The 12,786-nt window shown below is 46.6% G+C and overlaps 1 protein-coding gene across 1 annotated transcript in view; it reads left to right on the top strand.

Moving 5' to 3' along the window:
• Positions 1-12,398, top strand: part of LOC126547316 (uncharacterized) — a 225,237-nt gene extending 212,839 nt beyond the window's left edge. The window contains exons 7-8 of the mRNA XM_050195279.3: positions 3,847-3,894; positions 8,182-12,398. Of these exons, the coding sequence (XP_050051236.1) occupies positions 3,847-3,894; positions 8,182-8,711 (578 nt within the window). The 3' untranslated portion in view covers positions 8,712-12,398. The remainder of the gene's footprint in view (positions 1-3,846; positions 3,895-8,181) is intronic.
• The last annotated feature ends 388 nt before the right edge of the window (positions 12,399-12,786 follow it).

Below are 12,786 nucleotides of genomic sequence, written 5' to 3'. Positions count from 1 at the left end.
AGGCTTTAGTGCTGAGCATCGCACGGCGAAGACACACATGGGCACCTTCTACGGAGAAAGCACACCCTCCTCACTGGCGGCTGTTGGCGACTGCCACCACTGTTCCGACGTTGACACAACGGGGAGTGGCACCCCATCCGCGTATACCGCGGGCGTTCGCGACGCGTTGGCGGCAGGAACAGTTAGTTGCTTGCACTATCGCGCTCACGCTCCTCATCACGCTCTACAGAGGACGCGCTTTTAAAAGGAGGAAGTAACGGGAAGGCGTCAAAGCCAACGAATGCCGCTCTTTAAGCATCTGATTATAACGCCTTTTCTCCTTTGAAGTAATCGGCATCAACGTGGATGAACCTAAAGAGGCGAGTCTCCAGACCAGTTCTCCTCGCTGATGAAAACTCCTGAGGCATTGAACATGCACGGACGGCACGCCATGCTGTTTCTATATATATATATATATATATATATATATATATATATATATATATCGTTACTGACATTCGAAGACGATGACAGGCGCACGCACCCGTTTGAAGAAGACAATAAACTTTATTAAAAAGAATGGTCCAGCAGTTTTGGTTGTGGTGGCCTCAGGTGGCGGCTCGAAATCCTTGGACTTGGGCGGCATCTTCGGCTTGCCGGACGGCCCAGAGCTGGTCTTCCAACTCCGAACTTTTGAGAGCCGCCTCCCAATGGCGGCGACGCCGACGGACAGGGTCCACGGCGGCCCCCTGCAGCCGGGGCGGCGTCGGGAAGGAGCGAGCTCGAGGCTTCCTGTACGCTGGTAACGGCCGCGGTTATGGACGCGTCGCGAACGGCGGCGGTTTCAGTACCGTTGTTGCAGGCACATTCCCAGAGCACGTGTCGCAGCGTCGCTCTGTGTCCGCACGCTTTACACGCATCAGTAGGGTATAATCCTGGGTAACAGTGGTGTAAGACGGCGGGGCTAGGGTAGGTGTGTGTTTGGAGCAAGCGTAAGGTTACGGCCTCGTTCCTGTTTAATTTATCGTGCGTTGGCGGGAATGTGCGTCTTTCGAGTTTGTAGTGTTGGGTGAGGTATAAGAATGTGGTCAGGCCATCGCCCCACGCCCATTGTGATTCTTGTTGTTGCTGCGTTTCTGTCGTAGTGCCCCGATCCGGCAGATCCGAACAGGGACATGTGTTTTTTTTAGCAATCATTGCCTTGTCAGTTACCAAAGAACCTTCTTGTAGCATCCGTGTAACGTCTTACACGCGAGTTTTAAGTAGACTGGGATGCACTGCTGAAAAATAAATCTAGCCGAAGTTTTCTTCGGCAGAAAAAAAAAGAAGGAATCCCCACCCTTGTCAGTGATTCTCTGTGCAAACTTTATGTAGGAATAATAGCTTGAAAACATCAGAACAACTGCAGCTCCACCTTCCTTCTCGTCCACCGCGCTGCACTGGAACATCGTATGTACTTACAACGCGGCTCTCGATAAGCTCGCCCAATTTTTTTCTCGTTTTTCGGGAGGCGGAAATTTTGGTGGTTTTACTGGTTATCCATTCCTCCGTTGGAACTCGCCTGGACCATAATCAAATCAAAGTAACTCTGGTTGGAGTCATCTTATGCGACCCTTAAGAAAACAGACGTTGCAGACAAAAAGTAGACACGCAAAAAAAGAAAGGATTGACTACTGCGAGGACAGCTTTGCACGAACGAGAAGCGAGACGCTGCATTAAATGCGGAATCACCGCGCTGAGGGGGCAGACAAACTGCGCCGGACCGCGTCGAAGGAGGCGACGCGCCGCGAACCGAAAGCGGTCCGCACGCACGCACGCTAAATATTGGGAGAAGGGTCAAAGGACTCTCATTATTCGATTTCGCGTTCTGCGACGGTCCAAAGCAGAATGATGAATCTGTGTCGTCCTTTGTGCTCGCCAGCCGCGGCATGGCCTCCGTTCCGCCGCACGCGCCCCCGTGCTCTCGCGCTTTGTCGCTGATGCTCGTCGCTTCAGGCCTGTTTTCTTCTTTTTTTTTTCTCCCGTATTTTGTACCGGTTTGCTCGTTTCTTTTTCATTTTTCCTTTACTTTTATCTCTTCTTTTCCAGTCATATGCGCCGTATTCTCGGGAGTTTCGCTTTACTGGCTATTTACTAGCTAGACGGGCTTGTACGGTGCTTTATGTTTGACTATCGAGCTATATTTTTTTTTTCATCTATTTCTTTTTCTTTTGACCTACTCCTGTCTACACGAGAGCCGCATTACGAATGGAAACCGCGCCAGTCAAAATGGCTCGTCCTTTGGGACTTAAAAAGAAATGGTATCGGAACGCTAAGGAACGCGGCTCGAAATGCCTTCGCCACGCGGGGAAAATGGAAAGAGACGACACAACGCACGAGCACAAATTCTGTCCAAGTAGAGAGACGCGACACTGCCAAGGCTCCCACGCACAATATGCATTCGGTTCTTTCTTTCTGCCATTAATATTTTTTGAAAAATATATAGATACGGGTGCGCACGTGCCGGCGCCACGTACTTTCGTGGCTTATCGTGCTTCCCAACCTCGCCTCCTTGATTCTTTTCTTTTTTTTTTTTTGGGGGGGGGGGGGGGGGGGTTGAGACTGAGATGAAGAGAGACTGCACGCCGCCAGCAACTGTTTAAAAATAGTGCGCTGACTGCCTTTGAATTCTGGTACATGCGCTTGCCATGTGATATAGCCGAGCAAAGCCAGCTCATCATTATAGGTCACGGGTGCTCGGCCTAAAGTCGCGGAACGAATTTGGAAGAGGTTGAAAAACAACAAGAATAAAAATAGAAAAAGTTAGATCAGAAATAGCAGTCAGCTACAGGTATAACGCATCTTGATACGCATATGACTGTCAAAATATACATTTTTTTTTAAGTATAAGAGGAATAAAGAGGTTGCACTGATGGAAGCCATACGCAGGGACTCTCGGTACAGAAAGGACATACACGAAAGATCGCTTAACTCTGCGAGCTCGACATAGGGAGAAGAAAGGGAAGAAGTAAAACACTGACTCCATTTTAGTTATGCTTCTCAATGCGAGCGGGGTGCATTCTTTTCAAAAGAAGGTTCATTTACTCACTATTTTACCGGCTGCCCTGTTTTATTTTATGCTTGACGAGACACGTAGCATAAGCCGCCAAGCAAGAGCCAAGGATTATGGGCAGACACGACTTTAACGACGCACTATTTCTGGCAACTCGGTTCTTTGACGGTGGGTATTCATACTGTTGATGTGTCTGATCTTCTGCTCCGTTGAAACAGTGGCTAGTCATCCGGCGCTCATGTCCATACCAACATTTTACGCGCCAAACTGGACTCGCATCTGATTAAAAAACAAAAGTTGACCAACTTTAGAAACACATGTTTTCGGCAGTCCATCCAAGTCTAAATGTGGCTACACCAGCCAAAACTCGAACAAGATTAGTACCGTAGAATTCTCTAACTCCCGAATCCCCGTGGCAGACAAAAAAGAAAACGGTTTTGGCGCACAAGTTTATCTACAGTCAGGGAACAGCAAACGTAACAGCGTCACCTGTAAATGTGAGTAAGGTACGCTCGCCTTACACTTGTTAAGTTCTTAACAGTTAGCGCCGTAATTCAAGCACATTTATTTCGTTTAATATGGTAAGCTTCGAGAAGACAATACTCATTTTAAAGAGAAAAGTGCGGAGACGACGTTGCACGTCGCGCTGGAAAGGAAACCTCAATGCTGACTACCGTTTCCACTCCCATTTCTGCAACAGTTTTATCCGTATTGTTGTTTCTGTACGAAAATTGTACTGTTTTTAACTTAGCTATATAAAGTGTGTGTGTAAAGCAGTGGACGTGCGCCAACGTGTTTGAAATATGCTCTTACAGATCCGTACCAGGTATTTGGACCCACAAGTAGCAGGCTCGCCAGCTCAGGTGAGCTCGCACGATTTTTTATGCTACTTCACCACGCTATGCTGTTATTGCATGTAAAAATGAGTATGTATTCGATAGATTAGATTACCTGCGTAGTTTATTATAAATATTCACATAAAATGTCGTAGTGATGCAACACAGTGACGAGCTTCAACATAGAGGTGTGCTTTTTTTTTTTCCGGACTATACCGAATTTCCTAAATAAAACGGCTATCAGCGTAGCGAACGTGGCATTTTTGCAGAAATATTTCTCGGCAAAGCGGACATATTTTGCCGCTGACAACGCTTGGCAAATTAAGCTTTTCGGAACCTCGGGAACAGTTGTTTGTACGGCAAATTGCGAGGCAGTCACATTTTAATGCACACACATTTTCTTTCTATCTCGAAAACCTTACCTTATTCGAGACATTCATCATCGAATTGCAACGCTTAATGCAGGCAATACCAAAATCCAGGTTAAGGGGTGGAAACTGCATTCAAAATCAAGCCCGCCGGGAGCTCAGAAAAGGCCGCCCCGCTATCACATCAGACGTGAACGCCGCGTGACGGAAAGTTCAATTTAAAACAGAACGTCGCTGGCCAGTCATGGAATACATGGATACGGCACGTTTCGCCTGGCAAGCATCCGAAGCATCTGTTACGTGCCGCATAAGTATTTGCCGCAACATGCCGTCATTCAAACTTCGGCACGCATTTAGTCACGGGGCATTTCGATCTAACGTAAGGGTTGCCTTTTCTGCGCTCCAAGCGTGATCGGTTTCGATAATGGCTGAACCGAGCGTGGAAATTCAGTTATGAATATCTCGAATTACGTGCAGTTTTTTATATATTTTTTTTAATGGCGGTGTATTAAAATGCGACTGCCTCCCATTTTGTCGTATCAACAACTGCTCCCAAGATCCTAGTAATCAAGTTAATTAAAAAATTTATGTTAATTAGTCTTCTGGCTCTCACATTATTAGAGGCATTATATGTCCACTTCACCTTGGAACTCGGCAGCAAGAAAACTGCGTTCGTTACGTTCACAGCCGTATTACAAAAAAATTGTATAGTATTAGGAGAAAAGCATTTTCTACAATACATTAGCGCTCGGGAAGAGTACGTTGCAATAGTTCGATGAAAATAAAAGTTATGTCACACTGAATTTAATAAGTTGGCATGCAATGTCATACTGTGCCCCGGCGTCTGCACCTAAATACTCTCACATTTGCAAATAGGTTACACGAGTACTGGCCGGCGATACCTCTGGTCTCCAAGCACTTTCTTAAAGCATCAAGCGCGCGTGTTTGGAGGGTACTTGTTGACAACGGCCCCAATAGCTTTCTATAGTCTAAAGGAACATTTTCTCCAACAGAAGCAGCGTTTGTGTTCTCGTTCTCGTTCTTCTTGTGCATCTGTTTCGTACACCCCCACGCCTTTCCGTATATAGCACTAATATCTTCCTAATGCTTATGGCTCCTGGGCTCATCACACTTCACACTTTTGGCACTGGTGAGGGAATAAAGTAATACAGGCCCGTTCTATGCAGCTATTTCAATAGTGGCTTACAAAATGTGTAATTCATTAGCAATCGCCCATAGTTGTGAGGTTGTTCCGTTCGTAACCTAATAACGCCGAGGGCCTATTCGCGGACAGTCCCGGGGAATGTCCACAGTCGATGATGCGCATCCGCTACAGGCACAGGAGCAGAACACTTCGGACATTGAACATTGCCTTGGAATGGTAGACGACAAGTCAAGGTGACGGCAAGAGTTTAAGGGCATGGTCTCCCCGCCCCAAAGTATTCGTTGCGCCACTTCCTATACAGTCGATAAAGATTGCGGGGAAGAGAGCCGACACAAGGTTTATTCAGGGCGCGTCTCTCTCGCCGAAGGAGACTGATATCGTTGGCCACCGCGTTAAATCGTGTTTGCAGCACTCAAAAGAAAGGAAACGTATATACTGTGTGTTACGGCATTCAACGGGCCATATATTGGGCTGGAAATTCAGTGCAGAAGTTGTCTCGTGTGCCGTGCCGAGAAGTGAACGGTGGAGAAACGTTTCAAGGCTTTTACTCCATTCAACTAGTACATAAAACTCGGTAAAAGACAAATGTAATAAATATTAGAGCCGTCAAATAAGCGCGCGCAAGAAACAAGAGACAAACATAGACATATACAGCGCCGTGCTCTGTATGTCTTTTTACGTTCATCCCTCGTTTCTTGCGCGCTGGTATTTGATGATCATGAATAACCGACTAGCCCGAATTTCAGCTCTAGTGAAATATCAAGGCACTCATTCACTAATCTGCTCGTACGCGCGTGAGCGTTTCCTTCTTGGTTTCGTTCTTGCGGGCGCCCACCGCAGATGATAATGGTCGGCGCGATAACGAGACGATCACCACAGCAATGACCGACCGTGGACACTATTTACAAAATATGAGCTTTGGCAATAAGAAGCCAGGGCCCGTGTTTAGAGAGAGAGGGGAACTTTATTTTAAAAATAGGGAAGGCGGTAAAAGGGGGAACTACAAGCTTGATGTGTGGGGAACCTCATCCAGAGGTCCACTGGCCTTAGCCGCCCGCCGGACCTGGTCTAGGAGCGCATGTTGCACTCCCAGGTCCGAGCTGGCCAGTTGTGCCTCCCATTGATACTGTTTGTATTAAATTCTTATGCCTAGAAATGTATCTAGTTTTTCTGGTTCTTCTCTACACCCCACGAGGTGTGATACAAGGTTCGCCTGTCAGCACGGACAAGTGCCCGGTACAACGTCGGATAAATTTCGCTTAATTCTGACAGATTTGTGGAGACATTCGTTTGACAGAGGCCTCCTCCCAACTAAGCGAATGGCGGGGAGCTTCGTATTTAAGACATGTTTAGTGCTGGTGAGCGAGAATTTCTGTAGTTGTTGTTATCTGTGATTTGTTTGGGGGTCCTGGAAGCGCCGCTCGGTTGGTAAATCCTCGAGCTAGCGCACCGGCCCTCTCATTGTCCTCGGGCCTGGAATGTCCTGGCGACCAGACCAGCCTATGATCTTGGGTTAGTGCATGGCCCAGCAACTTCAGTGTTGCTGTGGGCAGGCGTCCGGTCATGAAAAACCGGCACGCCTCCTGTGAGTCTGTTAAAATTAACGACGGCTCTCCTCTTCGCACGTGGCATTCCAGGGCCAGGGCTATGGCCATAGCTTCAGCTCTGGTGGCCCAGGTGGTTCTTATTACGTCGCTCGTCATTAAATTCATTTCCTTGTCCATTGTTGTGGCCACGTATCTACGACAGTTATATCCCGCCGTGTCCACGTATGTCAAGTTTGTTTCTTTTCCGACCCTCTTCCTGAGCCATCTGACTCTCTGCTTTCTTCTTTTTGCATGGCGTTCTTTATGCGTGTTTCTAGGACTCGGTGCTACTGATATTTTCTTGCGAGTTTCGCATGGCGTATACCCCAGTTCCTCATCTAAATGTTGGGGATAAGACGGAGACCCTATCCTAACGAGGAGGTCTCTGCCTGATGTAGTTTGGCTGAGGCGATTTCGCTGGGATATAAGGGTCGGCAGCGAACACTTAATTTTAGCCCTTGATCTCAAACGGGCATTCGACAACATCTTGCATGAAGCCATACTCTCTGAACTAAACGAGATTGGATGCGGAGAACGAATCTTAAACTACATCAAATCTTTCCTTTCTAGGCGAACGGAGACCATAGCGATAGGCCAAACAACGTCGGCACCTTTCGCAATGCCTAATAAGGAAACGCTGCAAGGAGCAATCGTTTACCCGTATTTAGAAAAACGTACGATATAATTGTTCCTAAGAGAGAATTTCAGCCAATACTAGTGCTGGACATATCGTTAGCAAAGCCGGTCGGCCAGTGGGAAAGAACACTTACAAGCAAAAAGCTTCGCCTAATTTGTCTAATTTGGCTGACGAAAAGCTTCATGGATTCGGTCCCAGAACTGTTGTAATTACTGTGGAACCATGATTTTCAGTACTACTGGCAACTTTATCTAATAAAGGACGACGTAGTTCATACCGCGAAAATAGGAGACCGCATGTGGCACATTGCTGGGGAACGTACGTGTATAACCATTGTCGCATCACCTTGCAGTATATCCAGGAAGGTTGCACTGTGCCTGGCAGTAATGCATTTTTTTCCTGCCGCCGCATGCATACTAAGGTGCGTGGGACGCGTGGTTTCTCACACTCATTTTCATTAGTACACGCGAGAAACGGAGTCAGTGCGAGGCACGAGAATTGCGTTCAGGCACCGAGTGCGTTTGCGAGCGCGTACACTCATGGCGCCGTGGCATGCAGGCAGCGGCCAGATCCAACTGTGGCAGTTCCTGCTCGAGCTCCTGTCGGACAGCAGCAACGCCAGCTGCATTACCTGGGAAGGCACCAACGGCGAGTTCAAGCTCACCGACCCGGACGAAGTGGCGCGGCGCTGGGGCGAGCGCAAGAGCAAGCCCAACATGAACTACGACAAGCTTAGCAGGGCGCTTCGCTACTACTACGACAAGAACATCATGACCAAGGTGCACGGCAAGCGGTACGCCTATCGCTTCGACTTCCAGGGCCTGGCACAGGCCACGCAGCCGCCGTCGGCCGCCGCCGCAGCCGCCGCGGCCGCCGACCCGGCGGCCTACAAGTACCACCACCACCAATCGTCGGCCAGCGATCTGTTCGGCTACCACGCCAGCCCCAAGCTCAACTTTCCCTCCACCACGGGATCGCTGTTCCCGTCGCCTAGCCCGTACTGGACGTCGCCAAATAACCTGTACGCCTCATCGCACCACTCCATGCCGCACCCGGGACACATCGGCTCCTATCCGCACTACGCGTGACTCCCAATGTAAGCGGGCTTGCCGGACGCTGCGCGATCGGACCTCGAAGCGCGACCCACGCTCGTGTCTGTGTGTGTGTGTGCGCGCGCACGCCCCGGAACCTGGCGGCGCGTCGACAATGCACGGGGGTGCCTGACCCCTGTGTACCATCATGCGAGCCCGCGCAGGCCACCCTAGTCTTGTATAAGCTGCGCCACAACCCGATTGAGGCCGGTCCCGAGAAAGGTAGCGGCGAGCGCTCAGCTGCCGCAAATTTCGACGGCTTGATCTGATTGCGGTTCTAGTCTGTGACACAGTGAAAGCGACCGACAAGTGTGGTTCCGCTCGATGTTTCTGGTGAGGTCATGAATCTCCTATATTGTGAGGGTGCAGAATCCCAGAATTAAGTAAAATGAGATCATCGCTGCGGCGATCTTTCGTGCTGAAAGGACAAGGTTGCTATTTTTCCGGGAGTCATCGCTGTCGACGCTGCGGTCGTACGGAGGGGAACATTGGGTAACCCTAGTGCTTGAGGAACGTTCTTGTCGTGCTTTCGGCGCCGCCAAGCGACGAAGATGGCCTCGGAAAAAAGCTTGAGCAACCTCGGGGAGAGCGCATCATGCGCCCCCGTCTAGCCTCCCGTGTCTCCACAAAATCTGGGCCTTTGTCCTAGTCGCAACTTGACCGCAGACTGCACGAAGTGTCGCCCTGTCCGCGGTCGATGCAGCAGAAGTGGGCGCTCGGCTGCGCCTACGCCAGCGGTGGCGCCACTTTTTCGTGTGTGTGTTGAACAAATACGTACATACCCAGGGTTTTGCTGATAGCTGTCACATTGCAACGCCGTGTAACTTCTTGTACTCAACGGCAAAATATAAGTTTTGTAAATATTAGAGTATGTCGTCTAATGACTCCCGCCGTCGAATTCACCAGTACTTCGATTTTTGTCTCCAGAAGCGTATCCGAAGTGAGAAAAGAGAAAAAAAAGTAACGAGCAGGGATCGCGGTGGGATGGCAAAGTCACGACCCGCATTTGGGCAGGTGGATCGAGATGTGGTAAAATTGCGGAATCAAAAGCGATAGCCACAGAGTGATCGACTTAAAGTATGTAGTCGTTCAGTGTTTCGGGTTGACCACTCCAGCTTAATAAAGGAAGGAAAAAACAACAATTTCGTCCAGCGGTATAGTACTTTTCTATTCTGCGCGTTTTGTTTTCGTGGTTTCTCGGTTAGTTTAAGCGTTGAGATATGCGTTTGCATCAAGCAGCCTTGTTTGGAACAAGAAAAAAAAAAAAAACCGAGTGTTTAGTACATGTATCTGGGCAGCACGTTGAATTAACAAGTATAAGGAAGGCCTGATACTTGTTTCTTCGTGCTGTTTTAAACATTTTATGCGTGAAGAGGAAGAATACAGGGGATAAGAAATCTACATGGTTATTTCATCAGTTGGCTGATAAAAAACAAACTTGCTTTGTGCAAGTTGTCAGGTCTAGCCTCGCCCCTCCTCCCTCCTCCCCCGCCTCCATGAACACTTGCTATTAGAATTGTTTTCTTTCTTTTTCTTTCTTTTTTTTCTATCCCGATCAGGTATCCTAGTAGCACTATTGAGCTACAATGAAGAGGGGAAACCTTTTCTACATTTCAACTAAAGTATGTGCAAGGATAATGACTCGGCACATTACTGAAAATGTCGTAATCTGGGGACATCTAATGTGGTCAGCACTTGTGTGTCACCATACAAAGAGCGCTCCCCTTTTAGCGCACTTGTACATTCAGCAAAAGGACAGCATGGTCTCGCAGAGTTTATTTACTCGTTTCCTTCGTATTTAGCCCCTTCTGTGAGCTTTTTAACTGCGCAATTTTTATGACTTCTTGCAACTGTCATATGAGAAAGATCACTGTGATTTCTGAACTGTGTTCGCATGAAAACTGCTGGAAAATGAACTTTGTCTGTTTTGCTTTGATAAAGATTCAAAAGTTGCCATGTATAAGTTTGTTTTTCTTTAAATACTGTATAAACTCAAAGTAAGTCAAGTGACTTCATGATCCATGCTCGTCATTCTCTACATAAAGTTGCAACATTTACTTTCACACTGAAGCCGTTTGGCGCTTTATAGAAAGTCAGTTTCTTGTATGTTTGTTATTTTGTCGTCACTTCACAATGATTTTATGAAATGGGCCCTAATTAAGTTAGGTTTGTGGTGTTCATTACGGCATGATTCAATTTTCATGGAACAAATTTTGTCATAATGCATTGAAATGTCGAATATACCGTCTTTATATCCTAGTCACGCTCTTTGTGCTTGACTTTTAATTGATGCCTCTCTTCGAAGATCTCCGTCGAGTTTTGGCGAATGTCTGCTAAATTAGAGCCAAAGACGAATTTGCATTGTATGCTTACGCTTTCCTTCTATTTATTTTTTCTTTTTGTGCCTAAATTTGGCTATTCTTGTAGGTGAAGCATTGAGAAATATAACATCGCTTGGTTTTATATAATCATTGAATAACTAACGCGTTTCAAATGCATATTGGCGTTTTTTCCCCTGCGAAACTGAAACTCAACAAAGCTGCGAGACGTTTCTGCATCAAGGCTAGTCAGTTTCTTTTTCTTGCTTTGTTTTTCGTACAAATGAGACGTTGTCGCACACAATTTTTCAACAACACTGCATCTGAAATTCCACAGGACTACGAGGAGTTAACCAACTAAATACTATTCGTCATGTGCTGCTTCAAATTTCTGAGAATATTATTTACAGCCATCCTTGTAGAATGTTTGGTTAGCACATCATACTACCACCTCGTTTCAGTTCACTTCAGTGTAGGAATCTAGTATATTGTCAACTGGGCTCTTACTTTACTTCCAAGCACAGTGTCCAAGTCTCAATGGCTACCATGGATAGCTTTTCAAAGCTTGCCGTGCGATGCTTAGTGGCAAAAAAAATACAATGTTATGAATACTTAATTCTGAAAAGAAAGTCTGTGTTTTAACAAACATAGTGCTTGATTTAGATTTATTAAGTATTTTCATATAGCATATATTGGCCTGTCTTCGTTTGAATGCCCCTAACTACTGCGTTCACTGTCAATAGCCGTCAAGTCGAAGCATTTGCTTTAACACTTATAATGGCATACATTTGATACGCCCTCTGCTCACAGACAGATCACGCGATACTTGAGTGACTAAATAAATACACTTCGCAGGCGTATAGTGGAACATGACATTCAAGAACGCGACGTCTTGTGTGCTCTAAAAACAACTGTGGATTTTGAACCATATTAATACATCATAACAGTAATCTAGGTGCAACGCTTGCTCTCTTTCTGGTAAATCAAAGACCAGATTTAGGCTTTATGTTGGCAGGGCACGAGGCTAGTCTTTCTGTATATCTTAATAGTGTAAAGGAAAAGCGAAGAAAAATATTGCATGAGCATCGTCGAATAGCGCCCATCTTTACGGATTTCTAGAGGCTCAAACACTGTGATTTCGAATGAGTGTAGTCTTGACATTAAGTGTGAAATTTGATGGCCAAAAGTTTCGAGCGAGATATTATCAATTTAAGCTGGACTTTGTATTTGTATGCTCATTTATTTATTCGATTGTGTGTATTATAGTAATGCTGTACATTTTGTCACGAGCTGTGAAATCTTTTTGTTAACTTACTTTTGACTCACAATAAAAACAGTCAACCACGTTTTCTGTAAAAAAAAGAAAGATCTCTATGTGCTTCTTTGCATGATAAAATAATGCGCCCAGAAAAAAATTAATTGCGTCTCAGACACACTGTGACGTTCCACGCGGCGTGTTCCAAATAGGGCACACTCACAGCCGATTGAATCAGCACACTGGGTCACTCTGAACCTGCGAGTTTTGAAGCGCTGCGGCTCCGTTCGGTTTCATTGTGCTGTCTTACCACTATATAGGTCTTATATTTTCTTTCCTTGTTCGTGCATTTGAGATTTTGTTTATTTGACCACATCCGTACATTTGTACCGCAACAGAATGTGCCATTTATGGTGAGGATAGCAGAGTAAAAGCTGCATATCTGCTGCTTGACTAGCCCCGCCACCCCCTTGGCACAAAGGCAGCAACATGCGGTACA

This window comes from Dermacentor andersoni, chromosome 1 (genome assembly GCF_023375885.2).
Source record: "Dermacentor andersoni chromosome 1, qqDerAnde1_hic_scaffold, whole genome shotgun sequence".
Classification (NCBI taxonomy): domain Eukaryota; kingdom Metazoa; phylum Arthropoda; class Arachnida; order Ixodida; family Ixodidae; genus Dermacentor; species Dermacentor andersoni.
Note: the sequence above shows the minus strand (reverse complement) of the source record. Positions and strands in the feature narration are given on the sequence as shown.